At 42.8% G+C, this 21,076-nt stretch overlaps 1 protein-coding gene across 1 annotated transcript in view; it reads right to left on the bottom strand.

Moving 5' to 3' along the window:
- The window catches only part of clmna (calmin a), a gene marked incomplete at its 3' end in the record, with an annotated part of 34,252 nt that extends 22,360 nt beyond the window's left edge, over positions 1–11,892 (bottom strand). The window contains exon 1 of the mRNA XM_080480934.1: positions 11,474–11,892. Within this exon, the coding sequence (XP_080337060.1) occupies positions 11,474–11,558 (85 nt within the window). The 5' untranslated portion in view covers positions 11,559–11,892. The remainder of the gene's footprint in view (positions 1–11,473) is intronic.
- Positions 11,893–21,076: the final 9,184 nt, after the last annotated feature.

Below are 21,076 nucleotides of genomic sequence, written 5' to 3'. Positions count from 1 at the left end.
GCAACAGAGATTAGAATCATTTCAGTGAGTTTGATTTTTGGTCCATCTGCACAACAAAAACAAACAAACAAACAAAAAAGCCTTCGCAGCCACCGCACAACTCAGGAGGAAAACAGCAAAGGGCTTCCAGTTTGTCAAAGTTATGTAACCTGACATATTTGCACCCTGCTTTGCATTTTAGAGGCAGCATACCTGCACACCACCGGGTAAGCCCTGGAATTCTGTCAGGTTGTTTCCTCCACACAATGGCCCCTGTGTTATAATTGAATTTCTTGCATGTTTCATGTGTGCTGATGAAAAGGCACGAAGCATCTCGATACAGCTCTGAGAGGGAAAGAGGAGACTTCCTCATCAGAATATTGTCATTTAGACTCTGAGTGAGCACGGTGCCTATTTTATCACATGCTCTGGTCGCACCATTGCTCTCCCCTCATCGCCTCCCAAAGAAGCAGGTGCTTATTCGTCTTGTGCCTGTACTTGATGCAGCATGTCAACCCACATCTTCAGCACACCTACACTTGCACATCGCAGCCTGGCTGAGCTTCTTCACTCTGCATTGTAACCTCGGCGCCAGCTCAGGGAGAAGAAGAAGAATTCAGTCTTTAAAATAACATGACAGCTTAATCTGTCAATAACTACAGTTACATGTCTGGATCTCTAAAATGTTCTCAACCAATAAAAGACGTTCGCAGTCGAGTTACAAAGCATTTGTAGTAATTAAAGGCTTTTTACCGCAATCGTCAAAATGTGTGTAGTTAATGCGTTAACGTGAATGTTAACTGAAGCCAGCGAAGTTGAAACCTGCAACCTGCTGTTTCAGTTCAGTCTGATGCTCTGAACGGTGACTGCAGCCACTGTTAAAGTACGGCGGAGTATTTGGACAGACAGACGTGTACAACGGGATATGGCAACAAGTTAGTCTGCTGAGTGTTGGACTGTCAACCAAGATAAAAAAAATTTTTTTTTAAAAAGAGCTTTAAAAGATGTAATGTTAATGCCACACCAAATCCAACGATCGCATAAGGTCACCAGTGGAAAAGTTGTTTCAGTTGATCAATAGTACAGTCAACTTTTGTTGCATCAATATCAATGTGCCATCAACAGAATCGACCAGATCGACAACCAACCATGGACACTTTACAAGTACCTCTCAGAGTGATAAACAGAAGAGCATAAATTGTATTAAAGTTATTATCTAATATGGTTATTGTGGTCAAAATGTAATTCAGAAAGTTGCAAAACTATTTTGAGACTGTAACCATGAAGGTATGTGGTAATATTTATACAGTATCCCACATTCCTGGACCTTTCCTTTCCAAATGTGCTGCAACAGTCACTTTTTTTTTTTAATGCTGTCCAGCAAACATAATAAACCTAAATTCTTCATATTAGAAAGTCGAGATCGTGGTCGCCAGGGTGTACATGGAGTACGATAAAGTACTTCAAAAGGGGCAGCTTCTAAAACATATAAGGTATTTAGTGAGTGTGCAGCAGGCTTTGGAGTGCAGCTGACAGCATGTTGTGTCTGCAGGACCACTAATTCCACTATTGTTTTTTAAGATTCCTTAAGAGTGTTTGTGCAGACTGAGATTTGCTGCAGGAACAACCAGGAGGAGGAAGAGAAGCGAAGAAAGACGGGATCAAATAAAAAAGGAGAGGCCTTTGTTGTCTTTGTTAAACTCCAGAATACTTGTAGCACTTAGCGGAGACGAATGCTCGTCGCCGTCCATGCGGCTCCTGGGTGTGTGTGTGTGCGTGTGTGTGTGTGTGTGTGTGTGTGTAGGGTGGGGGGGTGTTTGGGCCGAGGTTCAAGAATGCCACTTCAGCCCATTGTGCGTTTCTGTGTGTGAAGCTGCTGCTCACACGACACAGAGTCCACAGTGGGAGAAGCGTCTCTGTGTCTCCATATGCTACGCCGTTCCGATCGGCGCTGTGATTTATGGGGATACGACACACGTGTTTCTGCCTCTGGGATTAGATTCAGATGTGACTTTTCCCACTGAGCAGGTCTGGACGCGTATGAAAAGGCAATGTCGGCTGCACCAGTGATGGAAAAATTGTCCCTTTAATATTGCATTTAATTTCCTGCGCACCCTTGAGCTTTAGTCTTTTTAAAATTCGATGTGCACATTTTTTTTTTTTAATTTAGAAGATTTATTGAGGCTAAGATATAAACACACTTGACCAGTGTCAGCATTGTCAACAAATTTGGTATTTCATTGCATATTTCTTTCATAATAAATGATACCATTATAACCATGAATGATGAATATTAATGATAAATCAGCACATGAGATGACCACGTGTGGATGACACAGTGAAAAAGCCCAAATATCCATTGATAAATTGACAAATCAATTGCATTTTTTATGTTTTGCAGACTTTACATTTTCACTCAGAAGTTAAATTTAGAGTTCAGTCAGTGGGCGAAGCCGCTGCTTTATTGGTTTGATGAATGAACAATAAAAATAACAAATTCACCTAACTTTATCCTGAGTTTGCTGCACATGCCAGCGGTCATGTGGTTTATGCCTGAATGGATAAATTGCAGCACTGCGGCATCGGCAACATTAAAAATTGAGCGAGCGCAGACGTAATGGAGGCTCACTTCAGTTTGCAGCAGCAGACTCTAATTTTATGCTCGGTTTTATCTGGTACCAGGTAGTTGTGGTGTTCAACAGTGTCCTATATCTACCGTCACTCCCGCTGACTCAGCAACATTAATGTTTACGGTGACGGCCTCACTCTGCTGGTCAGGCTGAAAAACCATCAAAGACGCGGATTAACAACCGGAGCTGAACCGAGAGGATTTTGGAATTTGTATTCAAGGTATTTTGACTTTTTTTTTTATGTTACTAATATAAAAACAAGAACAGAATTTGAATAGAACAGAAATACAGCCAGCTGATGCATTGCAAGACCTGGAGTTGTTTTCAAAGTAAAAGCGCCAGAAGATTTCGACAGCCCAGTGTGTTGCAAACAATTTGCAAACAGGTAATTTTATAAACCAGAGACCAAATTATTATGGGTTTGTGGCCTTTGGTTTAAGAGATTTTATAGTGCGGTTAGCCTTCACCGTCCACAAGAGGCCATCACAATGTCACGTGACCCAGAGCTCTTGTTTTCTTTTTTCTTTTTTTTCCCAAGGGCGGTGAACCTGGGACTTATGACTTAATAAATGAACCCGAGGCCTGTCAAGACCATTCATTGCACATCACAGTAATCTAATTTCCCTCGCCGGCATGCATCACACAGGGGCCAGTTGTATTATTTTAATACTTGAAATAAATAATAAAATATTGTTTAATCAGAAATGTAAAGAAAACAATTATAAATGTATTTTCTTGTGTTTGAAACCCCCGTTTAGGGCTGCACAATGCATCACAAATGTATTGTGATTGCAATATCAACATGCACAAAAGAGTAATTAAACTTTAAATATGTAAATTAAATTAAAATAGGTTTACATGCACTATGCAGACATGCTCTGTAAATTTAAAACGGCATTCAAACAGTTAAAAAAAAATGTGATTAATGCCAATTAATCTAAATCTAATTATTTCAAAGAAAGAAAAAAAGTACCAAAAACAATTAATTCTACAACGTGCTCTTTTCTTGTTAAGATTAGAACATCGAGCAATCGCTGTCAATGTAGCTGAAATTATTTATTAGAAGAAAAGACCAAGGGCATTTATTCATTTCCACCAAGCTCTCCCACTTTCACATCCCTTTGTCCCACTGGGAAGTAGGACCTTTCCCGCCTCTCAAATACTTCTGCAACAATATGCTGATTATAGGCTTTTTCAAGGAACAGCCACAAACATGAAGACAAAGACTGGCAGAGCCTTTATTAATGCTACTTTACTGCCCAAACAGGGGGGATTTGCTGTATCCCAGTAACAACCACAACAACGTCTAATCCAACAATCTGGGGTTTTGGTCAATTCTTTTAAATTTCACCAAATGTTTGTTTTTTGTTGTTGTTGTTGTTAACTTCCCCTCCACAAGTTATAATTTAGTTTTTCTTCCTCTGATCCAACATTGTCTATTTACTCCATGTTTTCATAGAAGATTGGATTTAATCAGGGCGGAGTGACGCTGAGCTTTTTATGAAGTCTTTTGAGAGGTTAAAAACCTCAAAAGTACAAGGAACACTTGGCTGCATCCACGCAAACACAACATCTCAGTACATTTGTACAACGGCAACATCACAAATCTGACGTGAAACTCTTCATCTATTGCCGGTAAAATTGACAGTCGCCGATCCTTTTTATTTTTGTGGCGAATGTGAGTGTATAAATGAAGCAGTAGTGTGTTATAACTGATACACGGACGAGTGGCAGGCGAACAGTGCGGCGCTCCAGCTGACTGAGTAATGAAAACTGTGTTCAGACAGAAACCTGCAACCTCAGATGGTGGGGGGTAGAGTCTGGTTCTGTGTGTGTGTGTGTGTGTGTGTGTGTGTGTGTGTGTGTGTGTGTGTGTGTGTGTGTGTGTGTGTGTGTGTGTGTGTGTGTGTGTGTGTGTGTGTGTGTGTGTGTGTGTGTGTGTGTGTGTGATGTGGGAATGTTCAGCTCAGGGACTTTAATGCTGCAGTGCACAGAGAATCTCTCTCTCTCTCTCTCTCTCTCTCTCTCTCTCTCTCTCTCTCTCTCTCTCTCTCTATGTGTTGCTCTCTCTCTCTCTCTCTCTATGTGTTACTCTCTCTCTCTCTCTCTCTCTCTTACGTAACTACCTCCAGGCCATTGTTTTAAAGCGATAGCTGCTCACGCAGCTTTAACGCAGAGGAATCATCACACCCGATGGCTCCGGCTCGGCCCTCGGTGATGCAGATCATAGGGGGCAACTCAGGCGCGTCAGGACGCCGAGCGCAGGACGGGCAGAGCGTGAAGCCAGCGGAGAATGTACCAACGCGTGTCGAGAAGCTACGACCATATTGGCGTACACTGGCAGACGCTAATAGCGCGTCTGTCTAACCCAGTGCGTCCCGTAGAAAGACGTGATACTTGCAAGTCGTCGGGCTTGATGGCGGCAGCTAAAACACTACTCTATCATACTAAGACACGATAGAGCTTCAATGGACCCATCTTGACGGAATCCTTGCAGACAAGGGTGATGCTCTAAAACAGTGTCATTGGGGGGGGGGGGGGGGCTCTTTCTGCAATACAGTCGACAAAAACATCAATCGACGTCAAATGTTTTTTCTCTGTTCATGACGAGGCGCAAGGTATTGTTGCATCGCACACAAGAGCAGTTTAAAGTGCTTTATGTCCATACATGAACACTGTGATAAATGTAAAGAAAAGACAAGAAAAAGACAAAAGAAAGAGAAGATGACTAAAAGCAACTAAAAAGGAAATAATCTGACTTTTACCCATTTGTATACACTTAACTCGAACTCATGCGCAGATGAGCCTCGTCAAGAGAACAGCATTACCTGATGAAACCCGGCTAGATATTGAAGGAAGTATCTCCCAAGACATGTGACCAGTTACTGTGAAGCACCTACTTGCAATAAGTATCAACAATATTTAACATGATTACATATTGACGTTTACCTAATATCCTGCCGCACATTGAAGAATCGTATATTCCTTCACTTACATGATGTTTGAGGAGTTTTATGGAAATACTGCAGTTTTGACGTTCTTCTCAAACAGTTTAATAGAATTCAAATCTGGGGGTTTTTCCTGTTCAATAAGCCTCAATTTTCATTTTTGGGCCCATTCCCTGGTGGATTTGTTGATATGCTCACACTCATTATCACGTAAAAAAAAAAATAGAAATAAAAAATAATCCAATTGTGGTTTATTTTCACTTTGAAACAGATTGTCTCTCATGATCCTGAAGCTTTTCTTTGAAATGACTTACAACCTGCAGTGCAGAATACGACTCTGAACGAGAACATTTTCCACCACTGCGCTCCACAGATGGCACGAACTTCTGCTGCTGACATGTTGCCTTTGAACCAAACATGTTTACTCTTACCGCTGCCAAAACACTCTGCCGTCCCGGCAGCAGAAAAGGCCTATTCATTTGCCGTTTCCCTCCTCTGGAGGACATTTGACTTTGACATGAAAAGATGAATATAAGTGACCGTGTCAGCTTTTACTTTCGGCAGAAAAATCAAACCACTAAAGCGCTAAAGTAATACTGCATCCCAGTTGTCGGAATCCTTGAAAGAAAAAGAAAAAATTGCAATCAAACAGGTTGACCACAACATTGCGAGTCATAAAACAAATAGCATGCATGCGACACTGTGCACAGCCATATTGAAATCTGAACTCAGAGTCAATGGAACTTGCCAGAGTTCAAATTTGAAATTCCGAGTTCCTCTGCAACCAGAAGGCCCTATAAATAATAAAAAATAATAATAATAATAATAATAACATTTGGTTGCATGCCCTTGTCCTGTTTTGTTTCTAGAAAACCTCTCCAGTCCTAACATGACCAAGCAGACCAACTTCAATTCCTCGACGTCATTCACAATCCTTGTTTCTTAAGGCTACACAGATCTCTCTTTAGAGTTAGGAAAAGAAAAAGGAAACTACACATTTCAATACAAAGCAAGATTTCAATGACACAAGCTTCACTTGTTCCCCTTTGGTTAAACTTTCAACTGACTTTGTATAAGAAAAAAGAAGCTCTGTCACTTTAAGAACGAATCTTAAGTGTTCCCTAACGCGGACTGCAAAAAGTCTTTAACATCGGACAAAAAGAGGAAGGAAAATATTCAACAAAAGATAAAGTCGGTTGTGTGTTTTAGAAAGCTTCAATGGAAATGAGACCGACATGCAAATGAGAGGCCTGAAGCGGAGACTTCTCCGTGGCTGGCTCTTCCGGATGGCGTGTGGATTTTCCAGTGTGAAACCGAGGTGAACGTCTTGGTTGTACAGTACAGACGGCGAACAGCGTGTGTGTAGACAGAGAAGAGGCAGTTACGACGGTAATTCTAGTCTGTTTACACTTTGCGGAAGCGCAGAGAGAAAAAAAAAGCTCTTAACTAGAAAGAATCGACTCAACATTCAACGTCGACGTCGACCAGACTGAAATGAGTCGTTGGGCTTTAAAATCTGAAATCGGGTTCATGTCACACAGTTGACGAAAGCAAAGTTGACACACCGAAATTTCCAGACTGTAAGCCGCAACTTTTTTTCCACACTTTGCTTAAAACATGAAGCAGGGTTAACAAGTTTCTTGCCGCCATACATGGGTGATGCGTTCAGGTGCATCACGTAACTCCAACCTTTCTTTCTTTTTTTTTTTTTTTTAAATCTGGTGGGTACGGCTTATATTCAGGTGCGCTAAATAGTTTGGAAATTACAGTAATTAAATCTTTAAATGACCCACAGGATGTACATAAGTGTTATCTTTAAAATAAACTGACCCTGGGACTTTCACGAGGTCAACCACTGAATGTACAAACTGAAGCAGGTGTAAAACATGGCACATAATGGTGTTTTTTTTGTCTCATTACTAAAGTATTCCCCCAACTACTATCTCTTCATGACCTCAGCTTATAATAATACTATTGTGCGATCAATGCCTACGTAATGATTCTGTAAAACTAAGGAAGAGAGGAACGCTTTAATTCAGGAAAAAGGCTACATTTGGAATATAATCACATTTTTATAACCTTACTGCAGTATTTCTTTGAAAATAATAATAATAATTTCCACCTGTGACATGCTTTGAAGACTTTCACTGCATGACGCAAACTGCTGTTTTTATCTGGTGTGCGCATGAAAATAAAAGTCTTGAATGATTAGTAGAAAAACCATGTCAGAACAGAAAGTATTTACATTACTCAAATCAACAAACTGAACCTTCAGTAATTCCGCGCAATCAAATCCTGGGATTTTATAGACAAACAGCGTCGTCCCCCAGCGCAGGACACATAATATGACCGCATTTCTTCGAAAATAGCACATTCCAGCACTTTCCCTTCATTTCGTCTCCGACTTGAGAGCCAGGACGGTGTTGCAACTGACAGTTGTGTGTTTCCAGGGCAACTGTTGCCGAGTGGGTGCAATAAGATCCACAGTTCGCTGCAATCTCCTCTGGTGCGTTTTCTCCGACACACAAGCGGAGGTACGGGCGGATTCGAACGCGGCGATGCCAAACAAATGTGTTATGTTGTCTTTGAGCAGCAGCAGTACGGATTGCTGGTCTCAACCAACTGCCCAAGCAACAAGTAGAACTTTACAGATTCTATTTTGTTTTTCCTCAGCCTTTAGTGGAAGCCGCATTAATGATGTTATATGGAATTTTGAGAAACTACATATCAATTTCAAGTACGTATACTTCTGATGTGCAACCGGCTCCAAAGTGTTCAAAGGTGTAAAACTAAACTTTATAGATCTATGTGATCAGGAAATGAAGCCCGCATTGAAACATCCATTCCTCAGACATGCTCCCGAGCCACTTTTCTTTCTTCAGCCGTTAAAAAAAAAAAAGAAACTGTTGAAAGTGGCGTTTCAAACAGATAGAAGTTATATGGTGTCACTGAACTTCCATGAACCGTCATCCCAGCCATCGCAATTACCTGAACATGATTACCGCCGAAAAATGTGGTAACAGCGGGCAAATCGAGTGATATCACAGAGCTGGGGGCCATTTCCAGTGACGCATGGGCTAAATTTCCTCAGGAATGCCGTCAGCGCCAGGTGTCTGGCTGTGGATCACACTTCCAGCAGGTCAAAACAGCAGGAGTCGCCCGCTAAGATCTGAAGATGCTTGTCGGTTGGGGGCTGAATCATGACGGGACTGTAGGAACTGGAATATTATGTCAACTTTGGAATAGAAAATCTGCATTGCATCAATAAGGAGGTTTCGGTTTGGGTCACTGAACACAGTTATAAATGAAATAATCAAGCCAATAAATACATAAAAAAATAAAATAAAATCAATCCTCTGTAATTAAATGACTCTTGACACATTTAGTTTCGACTGAAAAGATTCATGACTAATATTTCAACGGCGGCGGCTACAAGTCTTATCAGGATCACAGCCAGTCTACTAATACTCCTGGGATTGTGTGCCACTTCCATTTACATTAGAAGGAGTGAAGGTCTGAATGCAAAGAATGATGTGGAGTTCAGTTTCGGGCTTCAGAGAGAATTAGGTTAGAGCTCAACAGAGCCCCCCCCCCCCCCCCCCCCCCCCCCCCCTTTTTTCTTTTTTTACTCCCCACACTCATTAAATCAATTACTTCCACTTTAAAGAGCAATTATAGTTCGCCCGCTCCTCTAGTCTTTTGTAAAGTTCTGTCGGAAAAATGAGATACTCTTAATTTCTCATATCTCCCCACATGATTCACAGGTTCACTGCAGTTCAAACAGCAGGGAGACGGGAGATAAACACCAAACGCCTGAACATCCAAAGACGCGTCCAACTTGTTGCTTGTGAGACCAGTTGAGACATAGACGTCTACTTCTGCTCCAGTGAGGTAACCTGCTCTTTTTTTGGCTGTTTCTCATAACAAACCGAGCAAAGACAACATGACATCACGTCATGCGAAGGAATGAAAATGTTCTTTTCCTGATTTTATCAGCAGCGTGCGCAAGGTTTTAGTGACGACCGGGTAAGAACAAGCAGTGGCTCTGGTGTCTTCTTACATGCTCAGGCTGCCAACTGCCAAAGAGAAATACAGCAGAATGTGATGGGAGCCGCCGAACGAGAACGATTGTTTCTTGTTTCAGGTTTGTCCCAAGAAGCACGCCTCGCCGACCATCAGCTGTCCGGGTTATTGGCACACATTCAAACTTGCCTGTTTGTACCTGAAGTGCTACTAAAGAAAAAACACACAACCTGTGGGAAATTCATAAAAACTCTATTATCTACACAAGGAAATGAAAGTCAGATTATCTCAACATCAGCTATAACTTAAAAAAAGAAAAGAAAAATGGTCGACCGTGGGTATGAGGCGAGGTAGAAACCTGACGCGACGTGACAATATGAATGTTATTAAATCTGACCATTCTTTATTTTTGATGCGCCTTCATCCCCGCTTTACTTCATTCTGTTATCAAATGCTTTTACAAAAATTGGTTTAATCCTTTTCAGTCTTCCAACCTGTGAAGCTCTTCTACTGGCTTTGGTGCGTTTGTGGAAAATAAAATAACTGAAGGGTAGTGGCACACGGTCCGTTGTCACACTCAGCCAAATAACTGCACCCCACAGGTACCTTTGTGATGACGTCTCCCTGCACTGTTGTATTCATGCTCTGCATGTCAACAGGTTTGGACAATCACACAGGAGCGTGTCGACTGTGGATCACGTTTCACTTCCTTGTTTCAACATTACATCATACCTGGTGGCAACAAGCCAGACATCTGAACGAAAGCAGAAAAATTAAGAAAAAAAAAAAGATCTGAAAAAACAGCTAATTATTAAATTAACTGGGTTCAAGAAGAGAAAGGGCAGTGTTATTTGGAGATTTCAAGATACTGATTTATTGGAAGTCCTATTGTTGTTGTGATACTCGACGTTGCAGCCCTGAAGTCCTGACAAAGTTATGCGAGCTGGAAAGGTTGCAATGCCCCCTCTCTCATCCGAACTGACATGTGGAGCTGCGAATCCCGTCCTTACAATGTTCTTTTAGAAAAAGGAAGCCTCATAAGCCTCTTAACTTAATGGGGTCGCAGTGCAAAAATCACATTGCTCTTTCACGTTCACAGAAACCAACTGACAGACAGTTTGAAAGGCTGAGGATGGACACTGGGGTTTCAGGGGTTTTGAAATCTAAGTAAAGTAGTTCTCAAGGAAGTCACTGTAAATATGGGAAGTCCATGTTTGGTATATTCTGCTGCTGACAACATTCAAAGGAGACATGCAGATGATTCCACCTATCTTCTCTACTATTTCATCCAACTGAGGGTTTAGAACTGACCCGATAGAAACTGAACAGGTCGCAATTGCATTACAAATAAGACCCAGACAATCACGCATTCAATTTCCGAGTCACCAAATAAAACAACCAATCAGAGCCTTTCTGCAGCCAGAGTCTCGAGGACATTAACTCTTGATGTTGGTCAAACAAAGGTGAACTTTCCAGACCCGAGAGATGCAGTTTCGCGTCTTTATTGCAACTGTGAGGATGAGTTGGATAAGTGCGTGCACTCCTGCGCGCTTGTTGGAAGGTGTGTGTGTGTGTGTGTGTGTGTGTGTGTGTGTGTGTGTGTGTGTGTGTGTGTGTGTGTGTGTGTGTGTGTGTGTGTGTGTGTGTGTGTGTGTGTGTGTGCGTGCTCTGTATTCTGCATGCTGCTGCCACTTATGAAAAGTTTTCCCCGGATCCTACGTGACTCCCCCTGGCTGGCTGCAGAGCAGAGCCGAGCCGCGGGGCGCACCGGAGCGGTGCGGTGCGGTGCGGTGCGGTGCGGTGCATGTCCCGGGCCCCCGGGGTGCCGCGCGGCCACACCGGCGGCTACTACGCAGCGCCCCGACCCCGCGGGACCGTCGGGGATGCTCCTACCTTGCAGGTTCTGCACTCGGATGTCGCTGATCTGTCCGATAAATTCCTCCCGCTCGAACCAGTCCTCCCACTCGTGTCCGGCCATCTGGAGGACTGCTGCTGCAGCGGGGAGGAGGCGGAGGAGGAGGAGGGGGGTGGGGGACCCTGGACGGGAACACCGAAGAGCTTCTGCGGGTGCGCAGGCGGACTATTGTCCGGTCGGAGGAGAGGGATCCATGCGGGCTGGGTGCTGGGTCTCAGTCATCCTGGAGCCAGGGGGGGTGGTGGTGGTGGTGGTGGTGGTGGTGGTTGGGAGAGGAGAGGGGGGGGGGGGGGGGAGGCTTCCCCTCACTGCCGCTCACTGCGGCTGTGTTTCCCGTTACAGCGGCGGAGCTCCGAGAGGACAGCCCGGAGAGGAGTGCAGAGCAGCGGAGGAAGGAGCCGCAGCACCTGGTTGGTATTTCCGAGGTGGGATGGAGCTGATCCAGTGCCCGCCCACCTCTCTCTCTCTCTCTCTCTCTCTCTCTCTCTCTCTCTCTCTCTCTCTCTCTCTCACCCCCTCCCCCACGCACAACTCACATAAACAAACCTTTAATAAACTGCACTGAACTTGCATGCAGCAGGTTTGTTCTTTTTTCTTTATTTTTTTTAATGTTCTTGGAGACGTCAAAATCAGTTCAAAAGAGGGTTTAATCTAGCAAAAAAAAGGTTGGAACTAGTGTGTGCAGGATCTTGTGGCGTTGTGAATAAAGGGGGGGCCTCCTGGTTTTCAAGTGGTTTTCATTCACTCTGTTATTGTGCAGGAATCCAAAGACCCTCTACTTCACTGCACTGAAGTCCAGACATGCAAGTGCACTACAGCATGCTGCTGTTAGAGAAGACTTTACCAACTTGTTGATAATGTGTATTAATAAATAAATCAGCCTGTTGAATTTGTCTTTGCTTACCTCTGATTAGAGTTGTATTTTGTTTATATAGCGCCAAATACAACACAGTCATTCTTACGGAGAAAAACACAACTTAACATCAGCAAGCATGACGGTGGAAAGAAAATAAAACTCCCTTTAAACAGAAGGAAACCTTTGGGATATTTTCCGGTTGGGGTTATGGGATGGAAGGAGGAAAAAGGTACAGACAGACAGACCGGGGAGGGATTCAAACCCTGGTTCAGCTCAAGGAGAAGGAGAAAGCATTTTGCAATATACAATATAGTCTGGCGACTCCTCATTCAGCTGATAGCTCTTTCCCCGTGGGACAGAAAAACAAATGCATGACAAGCTCACTCAAATCACATAATTAATTTCAAAGTACAAATCTGTTAAACTCTCCAAATCAGACTACCAGAAGTTGTGGCGTTACGGTGTCGTGCTCTATTCCTTACACTCAGGTGGCGCTGAAGCGTGACCTGGTTACGCTGCTGGAGGCCTCGCCGTGGCGACCCCCCATGATGCACTGAGCGACGCTCCACCACCTCCTTTCAGTGATCATTAATTATGTGTTCTTTTTTTGTCCCATAGGCTTTACTTTTCTTATTTTTTCAGTTGGGAACAGCTAGATTAATGTTTCTAATCTTTTAGTTTTTTTTCCCACTCACATGTGAAAACCGTTTGGCTCCTTTTTCCAGCATCGTATCTGTAATTGCATATTTCAGTGAAAGCCTGAACTATTACAACTGCTTTACAGAGTTTAATCATAGGTATTACATATACTGTGAGCAGGAGGTAAACCTGCGTACATTTCATTTATGTAGAATAAAATAGAATTCAATATAATTCTTGAACTTCTTGCTATTCCTGTGGAGACTGATCCCACCGCCCGGCCTGGAGTTTGTTTGTTTATTTGTTTGTTCTTTGCCACTCGTCATTTGTCTCGCCGCTCTCCTCTCGCCTCCAGACAGACAGCCACCCACCTGAGATGGATTCTGTCTGAGTTTTCTTCTTGTGAAAAATCCATTTTCCTCCCCTCTTTCACAGATGGCCAGCACCCCGAGGTCACTTCTAGTTTATGATATATGGATAACTCTAATACTTTATCCATGCAGTGGAAACTGAACTGCATCATAACACTTAAAATACAGAGTAATAACTATCAAGGAGCGCCATTTCTTTGTATCGTGGATATATAGACTTTCCTTGAAGGATCTCTTTAACATTCACCTTTATGTTGACATCATATATCACAGTTGCTGTTGTTGTTGTTTTTGGGCAGAATTCTCCAATGCACAGTCATGCTGTGACTCTGTTGGTACCATTCTCACAGATGGGACGCAGATATCAGACGCCCCTCTTGTTGCACTCATGAAGTCACTTTGATGCAACGTGCTGCATAATCCAGAAAGAAGTGAGGAGGGGAACAGAGTCTCTACTTCTTCGATCGGGATGAAAAAACCTCCCCGTTGGTTAAAGCTTGCAGTTCGGGCTGGCTCTAGTAACTGTGGTGCCTTTTCTTGGTGAAGTTGCTGGAGAGCTTCGGGGGGGGGGGGTTCACTCTGAGCTTCTCTCCACTACCGATTCAGTTATACTGTGTGTCACCGTCGATAAGTTCACAAATGTAGAAAGAAGCAACTGTATAATGTGTTTTCTATAAAGTCCCTGGTAGGGTGCATGAAAATCAAAAAATGTAAAGAAATTGTTTAAAGCCAGTTAAAGCAGCAAAGGGGCTTCTTCCCCCGAGGCTGTCCGACCGCTGAACCTGAAACAAGAGACCCAACAAACTGCCTTGTATGTAGGAGCAAAAATAATACAAATTGTGAGCAGGAAAAAGATAGATTTTTATATTGACAGCCACACACATGAAATAAAAGATTAATGAAGGCATATCTAATCTAATTGTTATAAAAAGAAAATATATAAAACAAGTTTTTATGTGAATGAGATCGATTGGAATTACCGTCTCAGATTAGGTCGCTCTCAAACATTCCATGGTATTTCCACGCATTTCCTGTGTCCAGCAGGTGGGGCTATGGCCGATGGTCGTTATCTTCATATGGTTGTGATCAGGGCCACACTCTCATGCAATTTGTCAAATTTGAGGCCGATCCGACCGCGTTCAGCCGATTTACACTGCACTTCCTGTTTCATGGCGAAACATCAAACTTCGGAGGGCGTGGTCACGGCCACGCCCTAAAACATCTGCCAGACATTTTGAAAACTTTTGCTCTTCAACCCCTTTTCTATCAAAAGTGCCCAAATTGAGGTAGATTGGAGTTTCCCCCCCCTGGGACGAGTAAATATGAAAATTTCTCAATTTGAGCAAAAATTCACCAAAATCCACCATATTCCTCAAATTATCCGACTTCCTGTTGAGTTTTCGGCGTTGCTGTAGGAGAGTTTTCTGCTCGTCTTGGCCTGGTACACGTGTGCGCCGATTTTCGTAGCTCTTGGTGAAACGGGATTCTGGGGCTACCTTTTTCCAATTTTGCAGGTGGCGCCGTTGAGCCAATTCGCACATGTGTAACACCCTATTAATAATCAGAGGAATCAGCTGTATCGACATTTTGTTGTCATTTCCTGGTAGCAGAGGGGATGATGATAATAGCAGCATTGCATATTAATGATTTATATTTGATTGCGAATGATTAAAAAAAAAAAACTGACTCAGCTGGACCCAATAACAGAGCTGCACGTCTTCTGATTAAAAAAAGTATTTTCCATGATCAAGAAGCCCAACAAGGAACAAACACGGCGTTTGCAAATATAAACTTGCTCTTGTGTAATAATAAACTACATTTTCTAAATCCGTGCAAGTTGGTTTCAGTGTGAAAAGAAAACCTGGTGCATCGGTTGTATAACCCGTCTCATTTGTGCTTGAACAGCAGCAGACTGAACTTCAAAGTGTGTGTGTGTGTGTGTGTGTGTGTGTGTGTGTGTGTGTGTGTGTGTGTGTGTGTGTGTGTGTGTGTGTGTGTGTGTGTGTGTGTGTGTGTGTGTGTGTGTGTGTGTGTTAGATAACTGCAGCGCAGCTCTTCCTGTGCTGGACTCATTAGGAAAAAGCTGAAGTCGTATCTGTTCTCTGTAAACTGTCGCCACACACAGGATGAGCATCGTTTGACCGAGAGGCGATTATACACTACATGTCGGTCTGGCTGCATGTCACAGTCGAATTTACTGTTTAGGAAGCAGGCGTGTGCGTGTCACTGAACTGAAAGAACCATTTCAGACGTCTCTCTATGGCTTTGAGCAGCTCAGATGTTATAAGTCTGGACTGCGTGACGAGTTTATGTCTGTGTTTGTTTTGACATGGGAGGTTAACACCCACTCATCAAGGTATATTTTAATCCCAGGAAGGGAAGCATCACGAGGGTATCGTAACCCGTGTGTTTAGTTCTGTATATGTCTTTCCGGAGTATTGTGTCTTTTCGCCGTCCGTCTCCGTTCCCACAGCTTATTGCTCATGTGTCCTGCCCGGTATCATGTTATTGTCGTCTCGTCTGTCTCAGGTCTTCGTTCAGTCAGTCTGATCATCTCGCTCTCTTTGGGACGATAAGTCTGTGTCTTTTGGAGTCTTTTTCAGCTGGTCTTGTTGTTCAGGCTTCACACTAAGAGCCCTGGTACTCTTGTAACTCTTGTTTGCATTCCTATATTTCAGTTTCATCAGAACTGAATCACATTAGAAAATGGTTGCCAATGCTCTGATATACAATCAACCCGCTCTACAACTGAGCAGCAGTTGTAGAGCGGGTTGACTCTCAGTCAGAACTTTGCAGGTGTGCTGAACCCCGGACTGCTCCCAACGGATGGACTATTGGATCGAATGGCGGTTGCCTGCATTTGTGTGTGTGTGTGTGTGTGTGTGTGTGTGTGTGTGTGTGTGTGTGTGTGTGTGTGTGTGTGTGTGTGTGTGTGTGTGTGTGTGTGTGTGTGCGTGTGAATGGTGGTAATGGAATTCACAATGTAAAGTGCTTTGGAGGCGGCGAAAGCCATTGACAACTTCTGTATAAGTGAAATCAGTTTAACGTGAATAGTTTTCCCTGGGGAATAAACACATTTGATTTGAATTTTTTATTCTTAAATAAAAAACAAAAATCCATCGTCATGTATGACATGTTTTTTAGTTTTCGCACTTGCAGGTTTTCTTTACAGCATCTCAGACGTGTTCAGAAGTACTCTGTTGACTTTGGTGCGCTGAATGTGTGCTTCTTGATTATCTTTGTCTCGTTACCTGGACACTTCCAGGTTTGGCGCCCACGCTTCCTGTGAAGACAGCAAATTCTGTCCCAAACTGCACTGAATCACAAATTTTGTCCTCATCCGAGCAGCCACGTCTGGGTGTGGTCAGACACACCGGAGTCACAGTAACAGTACCTTGAAACAAACACTGAGTGTATTATGTACCCGCTAAAAGCCAGGTTTTAGTTTTACGGTGCTGCTTGCTCACTATTCTCAGGACACAGTGTACAACGTGCACATTCATGGAGACTCACAACTCATTTGGACTCGTACACACGAGCGTCATGGCAAATAGTCAGGAAGCAAAGTCATTTTTATTCGTTTGCAGGAGTACTATTAATAAGTAGAGTTAACCCCTGCATCAAGATCACTATGTATTTACCCATAAGGTGCGAGTAACATCATTCTTTCTTTACTAGGCAGTTGTCCTTTGTCCTCCAGATGTCTCTTTCACACATATATATACTGTATTTATATATTTTTTAAATCCAGGTCTTTGTGGCGAGGTAATTCACTCCGAATCATGAAGGAGTCGTCTGCACTCTGCGTGACCCACATGTAGTGAGAAACCCACAGAGGCTAAGCGACAAACTGGGCCCTCTAAAAATAAACACGGAAAGACGGAGATCTTCAGAAAGGGGAGCACATTTGCATCCATTCCCACATGAAAGCCGCGATACAGTGAATGTCCCCTGCTACAGTATATTTCACACAGCAGAGCCGGGGTCCGACATTGTCACACAACACCAGATGTTCCACAGCCAGAGAGCAAACAGGGCGACTCCCTACTAATATTTCAGGGCAAGAAAAAAAAAAAGAAAGAAGAAGCCTGCGGAGTGAATTTATCACTTCAAATTAATCTTTAGTGAGATAAAATCAGGCTGATATCATCTGGCGTAATCCGTTTAAAAGCCATCTGCCATATTTCCCCGCTCCCAGCTATCGTCAGCAAATAATGAAATCAAACAACAACGTCAGGACCATAAGCATAAATTTCTTTGTCATTACTGTCATGCCGTTTGCAACACAATAGGATATCTATTCGCCGCTCCTGTGTGACGCTCCACCGCTATCGTCCGTCTCAGGTGGGTTTTTACGAGACCACATCTCGCACGGAACCGCCTCCTTGTGTTGGTCTCGTTGACCCTGTTGGTGGTTGTGGCTTTCTATATGTGAGCGCGTTAAACTTCATAATTGCTCGCGGGTATCCGGAGGAAGCCGTGTACAGGGACGGGAGGAGAAGTCGTAACGCAGCGGTGATCAGCTGTGTTCATGTGCAACAAGTCGACGGGTGAGCAGACGTTAAGTAAACACTAGTGATCTGCATGAGTATTGTGTTATTGGTATTCTGAAATTTGCCATTATATAATCTCACAACAACAATCTATAGCGTTACACTCGAAACCCTTTGAGGTAAACTCTCGCGCATGAACGGACCTCAAGGTCCTGCCTGCGTCTCCAGCAAACGCTGAGTCATGTTGTCTCAAACGACGGCGTATGTTCACTCCTCCTGTTATTATAACAAGTGGATCTGCTGATCGAAACACTCAAACTTGTAAGCGTCTGACGAATGAAGCTTGTGTCATTTAAAGCTCTGGCTTTAAAGCTTTGCCACATTTATACATTCTAGATTGATGACGAGGATTTTCAGAAGGACGTTATGGATCGCTTCAAGCCTGACTCGGGGGTTTCAGAGTGAGACCAAATTTGAAATAAGTAATATTGTTGTGAGGTATACATGACCAGAAAGCAGAAATAACAACAAGAAACGAGCACAAAGTCTTAATTGCACATCTCTGATCGCTTACAAAAATCTAAGTGCAAGTACAACCAAAAGATATACTCTAAGTTTATGTTTCAAGAGTTTTTCAGTGTAACCTGCAATGTCAAATATTTAGGTCTAACGCCGTTGTAACTTGCATTTTCCACTTTTACTTAATATTTGAAGTCCTCAAATAAAAACTGATCGCGTCGCCTTTTTATCAAATCAATGGGATTACCATCCATATGGGAAACACTAAATATTTCAGCCTTCAGGTCACATTTTTATAAAATATCCCTTAAAGAAACATGCAAAGAAAATGAATGCATCATCCAGAGAAGTCGACTATCTAATGACTCACCCTTCTAAAGAACTGATAACAACACGTTCCTCTGCGGAGGGCCTGAGCTGACATTTCAGCAGTTTTGTCGGGAACATCACGTCATTTTTATCAGAACATTTGGCTGTGACAGAGCTGGGAGGGAAGGAAATACACCGGACGTGAGCCAGATATCGAGTCTCCATTGACCCGGTGTGTGTGAATGCAGGACCGAGTATCAAGGACACATTACTCCTTGGTGTGTCCATGTTGCTTGGTGGTACGATAAATACACCTACAGATGAAGCTTTTGAGGACCCAGCCTAGACATTTTGTTTATTAGTCAAGGGGAATACGTAAAGAGAGAGTGATTTGCTGGAGGGAATTTAATACATCTAGAAAATAAAACGGTGTGTGACGGAGTCAGAGCCTTTGTTATGAAAAAGAACTACTTTTTGTTTTTTAAATAAGTAACGGCAATAGCATCCAGCCCACCAGAAGCTCTCCGGTAACGAGGATGGAGTTGTCAGCTTGACTCATCAAGCTTTTGAAAACACAAAAGAAAGATTCCTCATATTCGTGGCCCGCTCAGCAAAATAAATACAATTACAGAGGTTTGCAAAGTATTCATACCCTTTCAACTTTTCCACTTTTGTTGTGATTCTCCTTACTAATTAAGCGACTTCTGAAAGCATTTTATTTAGGTGGATCAAAGTAAAGGCAGACGAATACATTTGCAGACCACATTTTACAGGTTTTTATTTTTTTAATTCTTTTATTTGGAAAAAAAAAAAACATGTATCAGTTTCCTTCCACTCTAAAATGTGGAAAAGTTCAAGGAGTATGAAGACTTTGGGAGAGTAAGTTGTCTTCTGAATCGACCAGTTGTGACATTACATAACAGACGGAGGATAATAGGACTCCGCCTCGGGAGCCATGATCAAACTGAGAGTGTACATCAACTCCATTCAGGCGATACACAGGCCACGTTTACACGTACGTGGGTATTAAAAAAAAAAAAAAGCGGTGATATTTTTCTGCGTTTGGGGATTTTATTTACACATAAATGCAGTTACGAGTCTCCACAAATGATGATTTCTGAAAACTCCGGCCACAGTAGAGAAACTCTCCATTTGCATCTAAAAGGGGGTAGGTGGAGATTTACTGCCCCCTGCAGGTTTGGCATGCTCATAGTAGCTCTGAACCAGTTGCCTATGCGGGTCCTAGTCAATGAAGATTTTTTTTTTTGATTTTTTTAATCCATGTACATGAGTAGCCACAGTTTGAAAATAATGAAAACTGTGATTTTCTGATCTTCTGCCAAATAACTCTAATAGCACTTTATGCTCCTGGTGAGTTGACGATGTTTGACATTGCTCTTCTGAGTGACTAAATTGTATTTATTTCCCCCACACGTTCCCAACAACTGTGACCATTATTCCCTTCGAGTGAAGGTCTTCAGTCTTTCGCAACATTTAGTCTGATTAAAAAAAAACTGAACTCTAGTTTTATTCCACTGCCCACCAATTAACCAACTACTTATTCAGATGATACACCTTAAATCATAAGTCTGTTTGAGGAGCGGTTCTAGATTCTATTTAGCCTGATGCCATCTGAAACCCAAGTATAGTTACTCCTCAGCACAAACACTCAGCCAAGATTGTTCCATCAAAGTGCGCGAACACTAAAGGACATTAAAAAAAAAAAAAAAAACTTTATGATGCTTTTCTGTGAGAGTAGAAAACGACCGTGAATCATGGCGCAGGGTGCAAACGTTAATGGAGTTTTCTCATTTATCACTGCATCTTCCGGAAGCCCGGAAACGTTCCGGCCAGACGAGACGGATCGTTCTGGAAGAAGAACAGGCCGACAGGACCGAGCGCAGCCAATCAGAAGCAGAGGCGACACACGGCGAGGCCGGCTATATTTAACCTCATCTGGGACCGGGTTCAGCGCACCGTGCATGTGTCTGGACCAGTGGCATCAGGACACGTTCGTGCTTAGAAGCATCTCCAGCGGGTTTTTACGCCTTTATGTGTTTACAAACAAAAATTAAGAAGAATAAAAGAAAAGTCTCATTCCTTCTCTTCACATCTTACAAATTCATGAAACTGACTAAAAAGTCTCAGTGCCAAACCGCACGGCTACACGACGGTACCGACGCACATTCTCTCACTTTCTGTGTTTATGTTCAAAGGTAAACTTTGCCTTCAGTTTTGTTCCAATGCTCTCCGAGTAGAAGTCGTAGTGACAAAGAGATTTATTGCGATCCTTGAAATGGAAGCAAACTCTCCGTATAAGTTAGAGTAAAACCATAATGTTATAATTATAAAGCTAAAAACAGTTTAAAATGATCTTTTTTTTTTTCTGCTCAT

This window comes from Lipophrys pholis (genome assembly GCF_963383615.2).
Source record: "Lipophrys pholis genome assembly, chromosome: 14".
NCBI classification, from domain to species: domain Eukaryota; kingdom Metazoa; phylum Chordata; class Actinopteri; order Blenniiformes; family Blenniidae; genus Lipophrys; species Lipophrys pholis.
The sequence above is the reverse complement of the archived record's forward strand: the minus strand, read 5'-3'. Positions and strand labels throughout refer to the sequence as shown.